At 36.7% G+C, this 17,393-nt stretch overlaps 1 protein-coding gene across 2 annotated transcripts in view; it reads left to right on the forward strand.

Moving 5' to 3' along the window:
* Nucleotides 1-1,982: 1,982 nt before the first annotated feature.
* Nucleotides 1,983-17,393, forward strand: part of EPC1 (enhancer of polycomb homolog 1) — a 112,949-nt gene continuing 97,538 nt past the window's right edge. Inside the window, exon 1 of one of the 2 annotated variants that reach the window (XM_008002727.3) lies at nucleotides 1,983-2,281. In XM_008002727.3, the coding sequence (XP_008000918.1) occupies nucleotides 2,279-2,281 (3 nt within the window). In that variant the 5' untranslated portion in view covers nucleotides 1,983-2,278. The remainder of the gene's footprint in view (nucleotides 2,282-17,393) is intronic. The other variant, XM_008002729.3, reaches the window with a different exon arrangement.

Raw genomic sequence — 17,393 nt, forward strand, 5'->3', positions numbered from 1 at the left:
TGATAATCTGCCCCAAAACATTTCATTCTACAAATTATCTTTACCTAAACAAAAACCAAAAATCCCTCGAATTGTGTATATCATGAATACGGTCTCAAAAACTCCAAAGAAAATTATCCCATAGGAAAGCATGTAATCAGAAGTATGTGTATCTTACAAAGTGCACAGACCATCCTAATCTACAGATAATAAAGTATATGAAGGTGTATACACATATGGATGTGCATATCTAGGTATTTTATTTACCCTGGCTGTTCATTAAATATATCTGACCCCAAGTCTACTCAGATTGTCTACTTCACTTGACAGTAGAACAAAGGCAGGAGATGCACCTCAGAGAGGGGTCTAGCTCAAATGCTATCTAAATTGGCCAAGGCCCCATGGCGGTAGGTGACCTGTCTAGTTACAGTTCAAGGAGGTCTCACTAAAAACATAGTGAGTTCTACCTCCTAGCTTACCATGGACAGGCTCTGTTTATTCCAACTGTCCTGTAATTAGCCCTTTTTACTCTCAAAGTATCCTGTGTTAGACGATAAATTCATAGTCACCCTAGCTACATCTTTCTAAGAATGTTACCTATTAAATGCCAGGCAGGGATACCAGACCAACGTGTGTGTATATACATGTACGTGTATGTGTGTGCATATGTGCATGTGTATGTGTGTATGTGCGTGGTGTGTGTGGAGGGGGAAGAGATTGTGAAGAATGTAGATCATTCCCCACTCCTTTCTTAATCCAGTTCCTTTAAACCCTGTTCTCTCCTTGACTCATTAGAAAATTTAGTGGGCAAAGAATTTTTACTGACTATGTTAACACATGTATGCAGTATTTAACACACTACGATCTTTGTCGACTTTTCTGACTTTACATTAGCAAGCATAGTCTTGCGTCGGTTTAACGTTCATTTTTTAAAGTCTTAGACTTTGTCTTTATCTAAAAGCCCAGTTGCAAACACCAAATACCTGACTCAGCTCACAACTAGAGACCGAGCATCAAATTTCCCAGCCCACTTAATTTGAAAGCCTGCCAAGATAGGTGAAAGACCTTATAAATATGTAAAGCAGGAAGTTCAAATTACAGTCAAGTAACTCTCTAGTGATTGATGTTCTTTTCAAAACAATTTTAAAAAACTAATAATGACTAGCACAATTCTAAGACCCTCTTTCCAAAGGCTTCCCCCGAATTCAGACTCAATGGTGTACTTTCAGTACTGTATTTATTTTGGATTTTTACCACTTCCTGGAGGCCAGGAGGAGGCACAGTGGGAGGATCCTAAAAAACTCAGTACCACAGCCATTTTGTTTGTAAGGCAGAGTGGTAGAATTCTGCCAGCCGGTAAAGGTTTTTGAAACAATTTTTAAGGGGGGCGGGGGAGGGGGTGGGAATATGCCTATTGTTTTCATTTAACCGCTAAATTCATTATTTTGTTTTACTTTTTGCACACATGGTAGTTACTGTGAATAAGGAATTACGTATTTTTTTCCCAAGGAATTAGAGATCTCGGAGCTAAAGGAGTCATGAATTTTGTTCCAGGATGACTGGCTTCTCTAGGTACCCTCATGAGATCAAATTGAAAAAATATTTTGATGGACATAGTTTTTACATGGCCAGGTTTGCATGCGGAGGATCTATCGACGTTTTGGAAAGGAGCAACAATTTGCTCAAGAAAAACATAATAATGCTGTTTTAAAAAGCAAAAACAAAAACAAACAAACAAAAAAACCCACATCCAAGAAGCCAGAGTGTTCCTTCAGATGTTAAAAGGGGCATTCCCCCGAGCTCACAGGCAGCCGTGGGTGCTATTGTCTTGCAGTGTCACTTAATAGCGAGCTTAGACTTTTGTCATTTGGGTGGCTGTGCTTTTAAAAGCCCAGTGTAAAATGGCACACACACTGCATTTTTTTCCGAGCTGCAGGAGGCGGGGGCAGCGGGGGATAGTGCAGACTGTAGGGACACTGCCCTCCCAGCCAATCAGCGCTCGCCTGCTTGCCATCGCAAAGTTGTTAACCCCAGAGTCTTCTGGCTGTGCTGCCTCCTCTGCTTTTAATCTTCTGTGGATATTTCTCCGATTTCTCCCAAACGCCCATAGATCCTGGGGGAAGCCACCCCATTCGGCCGCCGATCATGGAAGAAAGTATTACTTTTTATTTACCAAACATTTTAAAGATGTTGGAAGATCCGTATGCTGCCTGGAGGCTGTTGTTTCTAGAGACACAAGTATCCAGCCTATATTGTTACAATTTTTTTTCAAGAACTGCCGTCTTCTTTGCCTGCACTAATGGTAAGTTTGTAATTTTCACCATTTATGTCATTCAGTCTTCGAAAGAGCCACCGGCTAAAAAGGATTTTCATTGTGTTTCTTCTAACAAAACCAATCTTTGTATTTTTCTTTAGCTTTGATCTCTGCACGTTCTACCTAATCTTGCTTGGTTAATTTTTACCAAGAGAAAAAAAAAATAGTTTTTTTTTTTCATTGTTAAAACTAAATGTTTGTAATATAAATTATACTTTAATTACTGTGAACTACAGAGGAACTCAGATATTTCAAGATGGACTTGTTTTGTGCCAGTAATGTTGGCAATGCCAAATATGTGCATATCCTCTTTATAAAAATTATGTCTTACCTAATTTGTCCAGGACTCAATTATCAGCAGGCAAACTATGGATATAGTTTTTTTTAAATGGACCTATTGTGGTTCTCTTGATAGATTACTTGGATACAAACTACAGAAAAGCTGCCCTTGGTATAATGAAGGTGGAGGTTGACATAACCGGGTTTATATTAAGTTATGGCTGTTACTAAATAGTGGATCTTTTATTTGCTGATCAGATCTCAACTTGTAGTCTATGATATTATTTCTTTGAAGCTCTTCATTAGATAATCTTTGCAGATCTTGCTTATTTTTCTCCGATAAGATACATTTGGGAGACATTTTGTAATTTTTGGCATTTTTCTAATTTTTTTTCTTTTTGCACACGGTGGGAGATCTTTTTTGTTTTGCATTGATCTGTGTTGGTGGCGCTGTAGTGCTCCTCAACAATTTATGTCAGTTTCACTAAAAGAAAAAAGGAAGAAAAAAAAGAGGTGGGGCAAGATTTGATCTATTCTCTTCTCCCTTTATTTTCTTAAAGAAAGTTCATTTTAGTCAGTGGAAATATTCAGTTGTGTTATTTAAATGTTTTCTGTGAACTGTGAACTGTGGTGAGAGCAGACATGTCGTCACAACCAGTCGAGGGAACATCAGGGACAGGCATGCAGTTTGCAGTTGTTTTATCTGATCTGATTTATCATCTCTATATCAAAATTATTCAATAATAAGCTGTCGATTTATCTTTTTAGTAACATTTTGCGTTTTCCTTATATTACAAAATTACATGTGTTAGTGTATTTTCAATTTAACCAAACATTTGAGTTTTAGTTCCTTCAACATTGTAAAAGTTGAATTTCATTTTGAACCTAGGGATTTCTTAAATAACTATTCTAAGTTTCTCCTGAGGTTTTTCTAATAAATAATCATATAATAATTCCTACATTATTATTTGTTTCATTTTGAAATGATACTTCAACTGAATTTACAGATAGCCTTGTTTATAAAATAACAAATATTTTGGAATAAAATAATTTTTTAAGAATATGTGCACAGTTGCTTTTAGCTTTAAAAATTTTGATGTTCACATATCTAAATGCAGGATTATATCTTTTCCATCTTTGTTCTTATTGAGAGTTATCTGATTAGAGAACATGGGATTTAGGCCCAAAGCCTCCCAAGAACAAAAATGTGTTACGATCTGACATAGGTTTTACTGGTCTCTGTAAATATTTTAGTTGTTTATGGAGATAGTAAGTGTGCCCTTAGTTCAAAAAGAAAGTGGGACAAATCAGTAACTGAACCCTAAAACATATTTTTTTGCCACATAAAATAAAAACAACTGAAATAGTATACTAGACCACTTTTCCATAAGATTGAAGAGATTATTTTTTGAAAGAGTGAACATGTCAAGAATTATTATTTAGTGTGTTTATCCACTTTGAAATATGTAAATGCTCGTTTCACTTTTTAACCATTTAACAGGTTGAAGTAAAAGGATGTGTGAAAATGGCTAAAAATAGTATTTCTGATTTTTGTGTCTCTATATCTACATAACCCTTTCCTTGAACTTCAAAAATAATTATGTATTATGCCCATATTTTGTTTATACTATGCTATAAAAATGTGAAAATGTTCACTGTAACATTTTAGCTATTCATAAAATGTAAATGCCCCATCAAAGCTGGTTTTTGACATTATAGATTATTTATAGAATGAAATACTGCAGGTGTAAATATATTATCTAACCCTCTGGTTATGCTGGAGAGTTTAGTTCTCTGAAGTTGATCTACCAAATAAAATATACTTTCCAACACATGTATTGCTAAAATAGTCTGCTATTCAGAATGGTGATAATTTTTATTTTATTTAATCTCTGAAAACTAAACATGTGTATATAATGTAGCCCCCTTTTAAAAACAAACTGATGCTATGAAGTCCATATGTAGCTATGCAATGCTCTTTGTTCTCCTACATCATTGACTATTACATCATTGATTATGAAGTAACTATTACAGTTAAATCTTCACTTTTAAAAATCCTTCATATATATTTATATGACAGATAACATTTTATATGTGACTCTTACATCACTATGTATTTAAGGAGGTTGAAATCTATGAGACAAAAACAATTCACTATTTTATATTATTCTCCATTTTAAAATCCACCTTGAGCTTCATTTTAACTCTTGATTCCTTGGACATTAATTTTTTTAATTGATAACATTTTTATAGAAATTTAGTTCATGAGCTTGGTGTGATTGTGATTAGAATTATAACAAATTTTTTTACTAAAAACCTTTATTTATTAAATTTAGTAGATAGAGAACTAACTCAGTCTTTCATGGTAACAGTTGCTAGACCATGGACAATAAAAAATTATTTTTTAAAAATCCCAAAATGTCATTTTAGTCAACAGTTACATACTTATTTCTTTCTAGCACACCAATTTTATCAGATAATAGCAAGTAGCAAAATTTACTATATCGTCATATCATTTTTCTCATCCTGCCCATCCCTCTGATGGAGGGAGGGGTTAATGAGTAGTGAAATAACCAAAAAACAGGTTGCAGAAAGCAGAAAGAAATCATGCCAAAGACATGGAGATCTGTAAATCAAACTCCAAACAATAAACCTCAGAAAAATGAACTTGAAATTATAGAGCTTGATCAATAACAAATAAACTGAAAATTATATTAAGACAATGTAATGACCCAATTCAATTTCCTAATTTATTAACTTACATTCATTAGTATTGTTAAAGACTGAGGAAGTTTCAGGTTAGCCAAACTCATTAGGTAATAGGTAATGGTAGGGTGAGGAAACAAAGGGAAGAAAGATTTAGAGATGTTAAGGTGACCAAACATAAAATGCTAAAAATATTAGCCAGGGCTTATCTAATCTACCTTGGAATGAATTTTTTTTTTAAAGAAGAAAATATAAATGAAAATTCTATCCTGTGAAATCACATACAATATAAACCTGAAATTGTCTGTTTCCAATTCTACCCACTTCTTGTGCATATTTACCTCTGTTATTTGCTAGATGTGTTACTACTTTCCATAAGACGATACAGATACACTGCTGTCCTCAGCATGGTTTTGCAAAGGAAAACAAGAGGAAAATGATACACAAAATGTGTGTTTGTGTTAGGACTTTGCTTTTGATCTTTCCAAAATGATTATCAAATGGAGAATCTAAAGGGAAAGTAAAGCAGATGTATAATTTTATAAATATTTTTATGAAAAAGATAAAAGTAGATTTTATACTTGATTTGTTCAACATTTGTTTTTATTTTTATTCGGGGGTTTGTTTATTCTAGATCCTCCCCCATCTATTATGTATCATTCTGAAAAGATGCTAGGGTGCAATATTAAGCAAAAGAGGCAAGGATTCCTGCTGTAATGGAGTCTACACTCCAACGTGGTTCAGAGTTCTAAAGACACTTTCAATCTAAAGTCTTAGATGTCTGAGGTTCCCAAAGGAAGACCAAAAAATATTTTTAAAATTTAGATCTGTTTACTTAGGATTTGACAAGTGTTATTCCATTGAAGGACCATTATTTGGGCATCAAGTACTCACATATTGGGGTTGGGAGAGGATGTAGCCCTTAAGCTTTATATATAACCCAAATAGATGCTACAGATGGTTGCCTAATACAAATTCCTATTGTAAAATGAGAAATAAAACTTTGACGTATTGGCTAGAGAAAAGAGATGAAGAGGGGATCACTCTGGTAGTAGGAGTTTTGTGCATGTCCCTGTGGGATCCATTTGATGAAAACATTTTCTAAAACATGGTAGGGCCTCATTTTTCATATTTTGCTCACAGTATCATCAAATAAACATCAAGGTAAATATAAACTGAGAAGATGAAGCGGGGAAATAAAATTAGTATTGAAGTATTATATTAGAACTAAAATTTTTATTTTAAAACCTTCTGTAATAATTTCTAATGGTATATATAACAGAAATTTTAAAAATAAAAACAGACATTTTAATTTATGAAAATAATATAATTAGACACTTAGCTAATGGTTAATTAGTTAAACATATCAGGTATGGAGCAGGAAAGTAAGACTGATGTTATTTCTATATAGATGAATTTGAGGAGAAGGAACTATTTATTAAGGAATCTCTATGTGGGTTAAGATGATCTCAGGAATAAAGTTACCAGATTATTGTGTCATACAGCCAATTAATCTATAGTAGCTGGATGTGTTATATTGTTTAGTTTGCTTTCATACTAACATAGAACCCTCCTGATAGTGGCATAAAAAATAAAGATATTTATTTTTTCAACTAAATGAATAATCAGGTGGCAAGTGAGTTATAAGTTTGGTTCAATAGTGAGTTCTAGGTTTGGTTCAACAATGTTATTAAGTTCCTTTAACCTTTTACGTTGCCATAACATCAGCAATGTCTGTCCTCATAGTCACAAAGTGGCTGCCGCTGACCCAGGCATCATATCCTAATATTAAAATATCCAAAGTGAGGAGAGTTACTCTTATTCATCTTGTTGTAAGGGAAGAAATCCTTTTTCAGAAGCTCTATAGCACAATGTTTCTTAGAGCTCATTGGGCAAGTTTGTAGGACGTGCTCACACCTAAACCACTCACTGACAAGGGGACTGAAATTACCAGGATTGGTTTAACTGGTTTAACTAGGGAAGATGCTTAGAAAGGTGAACACCTGCTTAATATTTACAGTTCAATAAGGTTAGCACTTAATTGCTTTGCGTAAACTTGAACTGTTTTGTATAAACATTCTTCAATGATTAAAACATTAGTATCTGTTTTCTCAGTGGCCAGATATGTCACTCGTGGGCTAATTTTAAAAATAACAAAAACAACATTTGATTAGAGTTTACTGTGTTCCAGTCTCTAGCCTAAATGCTACCTCTATCTCGTTAAATCCTCACACAAAATTAGGAGATAGGGCATTTATTATACCCCATTTGCAGTCAAGGAAACTGAGGCATAGAGAGGTTTATACCCCTGAGGCTAGGCCCATGTTACATAGAAATGAAAAAGCTAGAGTTTGAACTTGGGAAGTCTGAAATCAGAGTCTGTGTACTTACCTCCTCTTCTTTACTATCACATGAGATATTTGTAAAATTGGTGTTCTCTAACTGTTATTTTATTTTATTTTATTTTATTTCATTGAGACCGAGTTTCGTTCTTGTCGCCCAGGCTGAAGTGCAATGGCGCAATCTCAGCTCATTGCAACCTTCGCCTCCTGGGTTCAAGAATTCTCCTGCCTCAGCCTCCCAAGTAGCTGGGATTACAGGCGTGTGTGTGGCCCACCACCACACCCAGCTAATTTTTTTTTGTATTTTTAGTAGAGACGGGATTTTACTATGTTGGCCAGGCTGGTCTCGAACTCCTGATCTCAGGTGATCACCCGCCTCGGCCTCCCAAAGTGCTAGGATTACAGGCATGAGCCACCGCGCCCAGCCTGACTTGTATTTTAAGTGCCCTCTATGATATTACTGTTGAATCTTCTGGTTAATTTATTACTTTGTAAATCTAACAGTGTTCTCCTAGAATGAGTAATTGGCCTTCTGATTTGTCAGTCATATACAGATGAAATTTTGTATGTTGAATTTGCGTCCGATACATACTTGTACATTACCTCCTCTCTTCAGGAACATCTCATGAAATTCTTTCACACTAATTTTTACAGGGAAAAGAAGATCAAAGCCTAGAGATTCAGTGAGGCCTTATTGAAGCAGGTAAATTCATGATTCATAACATTAGGTCCGGATGGAATATTGGCATCTATTTCACAGTGTATAAGGCCAATTGTATGTACTGAAATGTTTCAGTTTTCATAACTTTGGCATATATGGAAGCTTTCACCTCTGGGACATTTTGAGGGGTTTTGTTGTACTCTAGATCAGTGGATCTCAAACTTTGGTGTGCCCTGGAATCACCTGGACGGCTTATTAAAACACAGATTGCCAGGCCCCCGCCACAAGAGTTCCAGGTTCAACTGGCCTGTGGTGGGGCATGAGAACTGTCATTTCTAAGTTCCCAGATGATGAGATGCTGTTGGTCCAGGCAACAACATTTGAGAACACTGCTCGAGAGTATCAGATACTGTCTGCCATGATAAGTATTTTGGCTTTGAAGTATGGATTGTAAACTTTGAAAGGGTGTCATTTAATATTTGGCAAAAGAAATTAATAAATAGGATGGTCAGGGTAGGCTGATTGAAAAGGTGAAAGCTGAGCAAAGACTTGAAAGAGGCATCTTTTTTTTTTTTTTTTTTTTTTTGAGATGGCGTCTCCCTCTGCTGCCCAGGCTGAAGTGCAGTGGTGCCATCTTGGCTCACTGCAACCTCTGCCTCCTGGTTTCAAGCAGTTCTCCTGCCTCAGCCTTCCTGAGTAGCTGGGACTACAGCGCCACCCCACCCAGCTAATTTGTGTGTGTGTGTGTGTGTGTGTGTGTGTGTGTATTTAGTAGAGACGAGATTTCACCATGTTGGCCAGGCTGGTCTCGAACTCTTGACCTCAGGTGATCCACCCGCTCGATCTCCCAAAGTGCTGGGATTACAGTCATAAGCCACCACGCTTTGCCATGGAGGATTCTCCTTATACTTTAGCATTAATCTCACATTTAAAATTTATTTGCCAATGATTCATGAATGTATTTTTAACTTTTTAAAATAGCACTCATACTTTACAAATGATTTTTTTTAAGTAGGTAAAAGTAGAGTTTAGTTTTGCTCAATATCAAGGTCCATTAGTGAAAGACCTGAATCTGTGTCATTTTGCTGTTCTTCTCAAGATTTTATTCCACCAACCACCAATGCCCCATATTCACTAGTAGGACATAGTATCCATGAGACTGAGAAAGGGAGGCTGCCATGCCAATGACCTATATTTAGCTCTGAAACTCAGGCCACTGCTCCAATCCACTGGAAACTCTCCATCCTCCAAGATAGAGGTCACAATCCCCAGTTGAAAAACACTGCAGGCCGGGCACGGTGGCTCAAGCCTGTAATCCCAGCACTTTGGGAGGCCGAGACGGGCGGATCACGAGGTCAGGCGATCAAGACCATCCTGGCTAACACGGTGAAACCCCGTGTCTACCAAAATACAAAAAAATTAGCCGGGCGTGGTGGCGGCGCCTGTAGTCCCAGCTACTCGGGAGGCTGAGGCAGGAGAATGGCGCAAACCCGGGAGGCGGAGCTTGCACTGAGCCTAGATCTGGCCACTGCACTCCAGCCTGGGCGATAGAGCGAGACTCTGTCTCAAAAAAAAAAAAAAGAAAAGAAAAACACTGCAACATGCCAAAGAATGAAGAGGACCATTTCCAAGAGTTTAATTGCTTTGTGTTTCCATTATTAAGCTATGAGACTTCAGAAATTTTTAATTCTGAAGGTGTTCGTTCATTTTTCAAGAAACAAATTGCCAACCTAAATGAGGGAGGAAAAAATCAGCAAATTCCATGTCCTTTCTATCCTCAGAAGCCATTATAAGCTTCAAGCCATCCTTCCATACCATTGGAGGTCTTCTTAAGAAGCTGGTATGAAGTATCCTGAAGAGGCATAAGTAGTAAGTTTGGGCTAGTGTGGTCTAGTATTAAAAAGAGTCATTCAGCACCTATTTAATAGTAGACTCAGATCATTTAAAATTGCCTAAAACTCCACAACTGTGCTGTCCAATACAGTACTCACTAGTAACTTGTGACTATGTGTATTTAAATTTGAATTAATTTAAATTGTAAAGTTCATTTTCCCAGTCACACTATCCACATTTCAGTTGGTCCATAGCTACACCCAGGTAGTGACTACCATATTGGACAGCACAGATTTATAGCACATTTCCATGACTGCCCAAAGCTCTATTGAACAGTCCTGGTCTAGAATGATCCTGGGTCCTTCAGATCATGTGAGGCTCACACTCTTGCGCCAGTGGTTCTCAACTCTGCCTGTATGGAAAATCACCCAGAAACTTAAAAACAAAATGTCTATGCCCTACCCTAAAAAGTTCTGGTTTAGTTGGACTGGATGGGATCTGGAAATAAGAATTTTCCAAAGTTGTCCATGGGATCGTAGCAGTCAGGGTTGAGAATTACTAAGTTATACAGACAGGCTGACGGCTATTGAAGCAAGCCACTAAACCAAAAACTTGGGGGAGGTTTTTGTAGACTTGCCAGGCTACTTCTCATCTCCATCTTTCAAAACCTACAATCCATCTCCTAGAAGGTGAGGGAGGCCCAGACCTAAATAAAGATTAACGACGTTGAAACCAGTTCTGTGGAGTGAAGCAATAAACTGACTGCCTAATGAACATAAACTTTTGCTGGAAAAAAACCAGCCCTGTAACTCCTCTTCAGTTATGATGCCCTTCAGAGTGAGTTTTATATTATTGAAAGGCTATTCAGAAGTTAATTCTAATCTTTAAAATATATATAAAAAGTTTTTAACTTATATATTCAAAGTAGTAGTTCTCCATTATGTTTTAAAATTTAGTGTACAAATCTTATCACATTCATAAATCTTGCAACTTTTAGAAATCATGATCCTTTAAATAATACCTGGTCTTATCTGTAGCATGACTTAATTAAACACCTCCCAAATTTTGACACTGAATTTATAAATTTAGTACATATAATTGCCTTCTTTAGTACTTTGTAAACATTTTCAAGAAGCTAAAATCTTACAGATCTAATAATTTAACTTCTAAACATGGTAACTCTTAAGTTCGCTCTAATGTTTCAATAATACACATAAACTTAGTAAGAATTCTGCTTGAAAGTCTAATAGGCTGACCTCCTATTCCATTAGGTCAAGTGTTCTTAAATAGTACAATTACTTACACTAAAAAAATATTGCAGTACTTTCGACAGCACATTCTAAATCTTTCTGGAGTTAAAATATGCTTACCTGTTAAAACAACCGTTATGACCTACCCAAACAATTTGGGGTGTTACTTCCCCAGTGAATTTTTTGGTCTGCCTTCTTAGCTTGTTCAAATTTTTTGTGGTTTTGTTTGGAATACAACTAGATCCTTGTCTGAGACACTGATGGGGTGTACTGAGCCTTATTTATATTTACTGGGTTTTTTATATTAAAAAAAGATATTCTGAAGGCTTACTTGTCTTAGATATTGAGTCATATCTTTACTTATTTTCAAGTCAGGTTAGAATCTATGGCTACGTCAGTTGAAAAATACCTGGATTTTGCACTTCCTATCCTTTTAGAATATGTAGCTGTCTTTTATCTCCAAATCTACACACCTTTGAACTTGGCAGAATGTCATATCCTTCCACATTGTCTCGTAGGGCAATCAACTCTTCCAGATATTTCTGCTCCTTGACTGACTGAATTTCTCTCATTGCTTTGTCTGGCTATGTGGTCACAAGTTCCAATGTTATTCTATTGACAAGGTTTTTTAGCTTCCAGAATAGCTAACCAGAAGCCTCTCCATCCACATTTCTATTGCAGACATTAGGAGAACACTTAAAGTACACGGCTTTGTCTGATCTGTTCTGAGTTCCTAACTTTGCCCTTTACTACCAATTGTCCAGGCCCTCAGTTTCTTCTTCTATCAAACAAGGTAATATTACTTAACCTCACATGGCTGTTGTGAGAACTCAATGAGTTAGTGCATCTAAAGTGCCTTGAATAGTGCCAGACTTGCCATAAGTACTCAAGATGTGCTCTAAGTTCTGTATTTCTTAGGCAAACCTGATTTCAGAGATCAAAATAGGCCTTACACAGTGCTATGGGAATTTAAAAGATCACCCCATTCAGGAGTATGGATTTTGCAGTATTAAAGATGCTCGCTGGAATAGATCATTATCTTCTCCAAGTACTCTATTAATGAGTCAGATAGAATATAAGGTTCATTATCTGCTTTTCTTTCATTAAATAAATCTTTATTGAATTTCTACTACATTAAAAAACAAAAACAAAAACAAAAAAACACTGCCATGAGCCATAAAGGAGAAGGTAGTTTTGACTGGAACCTTGAAGGATGGGTAGACTTTCAGCATGTAAAAATTGAGAGAAGACCTTCCAGGTAGACAAAGCAGTGTGGGCACATGCAAGGATGGAAGAACGCACATGACTTTGGGAAACGCAGCTAGAAGTCAGTGCAGATAGAGAATAAGCTATGATGTGCAGAGGTTAGACACTGGGAGAGAGAGGTCCATGAGAGTAGCTTGGACTAACACAGGGAGGGTTTGGAATCCCAAGCTGGGGAACGTAGAAATCAGGCATTGCCCAGAGAACACCAGTTCAAATGCTTGTGTCAATTGCCAGAAAATGATGAAGGGATATATAAAGAGGGAACTACTTCTTTCTTTTATTTGTCTGTTAACCCATGTGGCATTGTGGAGGAAAACTCCAACAGTCTGGGTCTCTTGCCAGGTAAGTTTTGATAGGGAGAGTAAAGAGAAGTAGTAAGGTTGGAAGTTTCGGACAATTTTCGGTAAGTGTGGACACTGGACAGCAGGGGGCAGCATAAGGGCACCAAAAAGTTGAAAGATGCAGAAGACATTCGCTTATGTAACATTTCCTGACAATTATGAGTTTACATTTATAAGGCTACTTGTATTAGTAACTTAGCATTCTTCTCCCACAAATGAACAGAGATTGACAGAGAAAAGAAGAAAAATAACAGTTGCACTATATTAGGCTGGCGAACAGCAGAATGGCACTGCTATTTATTTGAGAGGATAGAAACAGGCAGTTGTCTGCTTATTGTTTCCTTTCAAATAAATACAAACTCAGAATTCAATGCAAATGTGTACATTTCCATTGGAAAACACACCTTTATATGACTTTATGATTTTGCATTTTTTAAAATACATTTATTCAGCTGTACTGTATTCACAAGTTTTCCTAGTGAAAAAGTGGGGAAACTTGAAAAAATATATATAATTTTAAAATAAATTGAAAGTTTAATATACATGTTATTTTATAGGCCAAATATATGGAATTGTAAATTTTGAATTTTTATGATTATGAAATTTTCTGGACTTTTAAATAACTTTTTTCTTTATGTCTAAAATTTAAAACTATCTATATTTAATCAGATTTTTTTAGTGAAATTCATCTCTTACTAACCTTTTTAAAAGTTTCTTCAGCTTATTGTTTTAAAAAAGTTTGGGGCCGGGCACGGTGGCTCATGCCAGTCTTTACATTAATAAGAATAGCATAAGGCTGGGCGTGGTGGTTTATACCAGTAATCCCAGCACTTTGGGAGGCCGAGGCAGGCAGATCACTTGAGGCCAGGAGTTTGAGACCAGCCTGGCCAACATGGTGAAACCTCTACTAAAAATACAAAATTTAGCCAGCTGTGGTGGCTAGCGCCTATAGTCCCAGCTATTCGGGAGGCTGAGGCAGGAGAATTGCTTGAACCCAGGAGCCGGAAGTTGCAGTGAGCCAAGATCGTGCCACTGCACTCAAGCCTGGGCAACAGAGCAAGACTCTTTCTCAAAAAATTAAAAATAAATACATACATACATACATACATACATAGTTTGGATGGCTAGTGATATTAAGAGTGGAAAACTGGAAAGTTCCACGTAGATTTTTTTTAGCTCTGGAATTTGCCATGGCAAAAGCCGCATTATACTCACCTGAAATCTGTCTCTCCAATTTGTGAGGAGGATGGTAGCACACTGCTTCATACCTTCACACTTAAGGAGAAATCTCTCTGTCTGTGTTCCTTCATGATTCTTTCAATGTCTGTCACACGTTTGAAGGTTGTGATCACTGTGTGGGTTGCACTTTGTGTGCTGCTTTTGTTCTCTTATTTTGCTTTTTTATATATACTTCTTTGCATGTATTATATAATACCTCATATTTATCACTTTAAATGGCCAAATAAATTGATGGCAGACTATTCTTATGATTATTGAATACTGATTTCCAGTTTTAATAAGGAAAATCTGAAACAATGAATACATTTGGGGATTAAGCTGGTTAACATGAAACTTTATTCTTCAATATCATAATTGAAAATAAATTACTCTGTAAAGTAAGTTCATGAAAAATTACCTATATTTTTCATTGTAATCACTTGTAAATCTGGGCATATAAAGATATAAAATTATTTAAAATGTTACCTTTCAAACCAGAGTTTACAAGCAGGGTGTGCCTGCTTGTGTTTATAAGAAGTAAGTTCACTAAGGGCAAGAACAACATTTTCTTTTATATTTCCCCTGGCATATAGTGCAATGCTTTTGCACAGAGGTGGGGCCCAATAAACAAAACAAGGTTAGGAAAAACTTATTAAAGCATCATACGAAACATAAACATGTTTTGTAATGTAGATTTAGAAGTACTCTTGTTGTTGTTGTTTTTAGGCTGAGTTTCGCTCTTGTTGCCCAGGCTGGAGTGCTGTGGCATGGTCTCAGCTCACTGCAACCTCCTCTTCCCGGGTTCAAGCGATTCTCCGGCCTCAGCCTCCCAAATAGCTGAGATTACAGGCATGTGCCACCGCGCCATGCTAATGGCATATTTTTAATAGAGACGGGGTTTCACCATGTTGGTCAGGCTGGTCTCGAACTCCTGACCTCAGGTGATCTACCCATCTCGGACCCCCAAAGTGCTGGGATTACAGGTGTGAGCTACCACACCCGTCCCTTTTTTTTTTTTTTTTTTTTTTTCCTTGAGACGGAGTCTCCCTCTGTTGCCTGGGCTGGAGTAGTGCAGTGGCATGATCTTGGCTCACTGCAACCTCTGCCTCCCGGGTTCAAGCGATTCTCCTGCCTCAGCCCCCAAGTAGCTGGGATTACAGGTGTACACTACCATGCCTAGACAATTCCCTTTTTTTTTTTTTTTTTTTCTTTTTTAGTAGAGACAGGGGTTTCACCATGTTGGCCAGGCTGGTCTGGAACTCCTGACCTCAAATGATTCACCTGCCTCAGCCTCCCAAAGTGCTAGGATTACATGCATGAACCACTGTCCCTGGCCTAAATGTACTCTTCATACTTCCGTCATATGTTTCAAATAGTTAAACTGGTTAAAGTGCGACTGTTATTGTTCTTGTTGTTGTTGGTATTTTTCTCAGTGCCTAAATAAGACTGTGTTAAATATTTTCTTACATAGAAATTCTCCTCACTTTCTAGTGAAACTATCAGACTAATTGCAGATCTTTTATTACTAGAAGGTTATTTTGATCTGCTTTAGCCTTTATTCTAAAGTTTGCATCTTTTCATATTAATTCTGAATCCTTGGTATCTAGTTTTAGTAACATATTTATAAACAACACTGATTCCTGAAATCACATTTGACCACACTTAAGGCAGAGCTATTTCCACTAACCACCCTATAAGAACGTTTTGTTTAAGTGTCAAGTGTCACCAATTACTAACTAATAGGCCATAACCTCTCTGACTCAGTGATTGAAATTAGTTTCCCTAGGGCATATCTTCCAGAACTTTTTCTCTTATACTCCTCTTAAGTGCTTTTTTTTACTATGTAAACCAGGGGTATCCACTCTTTTGGCTACCGTGGGCCACATTGGAAGAAGTAGAATTGTCTTGAGCCATAAAATATACAAACGCTAGCTGATGAGCTATTTTTTAAAAATCGCAAAAACATTTTCATAATATGTTAAGAAAGTTTATGAATTTGTGCTGGGCTGCATTCAAAGCTGTCCTGGGCTGCGTGTGTCCCACAGGCCACAAGTTGGAAGGTTGCAGGTTGGACGAGCTTGATAAATATATAGTTAGAAAATACTAAAGGCATAGTTTCTTTAGAAATCACATGTCTCAAAGTAAATTATCTTTGAGAGTTGAAAGAGTTGGGAAGGGTCTAGTCTTTTCAAAGCTGAGGAGATAGAAGCCCAGGGAGATTAACATCAAGATCATTCAACTAGGTGGTGGCAGAGCCAGGATTGAAACTTATATTTTTTTAAAATAAAAGCTTGCAAATAACTACGTAATACAGTTAAGGTAACCTAGCATGGATTAATTTTTAATTCATTGATGACGCTAATTATAAACATGTCACATGGCTTAAAAAAATTTTTGCTTTTTAAAAATACCCTTAGTAACCAACATGATGGGGACGGGCACAGTTGCTCATGCCTGTAAGCCCAGCGCTTTGGGAGGCTGAGGCAGGCGGATCACCTAAGGACAAGAGTTTGAGACCGGCCTGTCTCTACTAAAAATATAAAAATTAGCTGGGTGTGCTGATGGGCACCTGTAATCCTAGCTACTTGGGAGGCTAAGGTAAGAGAATCGCTTGAACCCGGGAGACACAGGTTGCAGTGAGCTAAGATCACACCATTGCACTCCAGCCTGGGTGACAAGAGTGAAACTCCATCTCAAAAAAAAAAAAAAAAAAAAAACCACAACATAATGGACACAATACTATTATAAAATGAGACTTTTTCTCTGTACATAAAATGGTTTTGTTTTTTATTCCCACTGAGAAAGAAAAAGAGAATATTTTAAGAAAGACCATTATACAGAGGATAGTTCAAAATTCATGCTGAAGAGCTATTGCTTTTCAAGTAGATTGTGCAAGTTTAGCTATTTGAAAAAGCACAGTTATTGGAACAACTCAAGAAAACAAAGGCAAAAAGAGTTCTGTTAAGACAGAAGAAGGGAAACTATATGTTGGAAATACACACAATAGTGTCCCCTACAAGCCTGGTGTAAAGAAGCTTATATATACATGTGTGTGCACACTAGTATTTTTGTGAATTGAAAGAGAAAGGATAGGGTTTGAGAATTTATTTAAGAAAAAATGCTTTTTTAAAAATTCAGAATAGCATTTCTTTCTCTTAAAGGTCTAGGTTTTTAGTATTTTTGTTCAAGGGAAAGAATGACTGA

The sequence above is a fragment of the Chlorocebus sabaeus genome, chromosome 9, assembly GCF_047675955.1.
Source record: "Chlorocebus sabaeus isolate Y175 chromosome 9, mChlSab1.0.hap1, whole genome shotgun sequence".
Taxonomy (NCBI): Eukaryota; Metazoa; Chordata; class Mammalia; order Primates; family Cercopithecidae; genus Chlorocebus; species Chlorocebus sabaeus.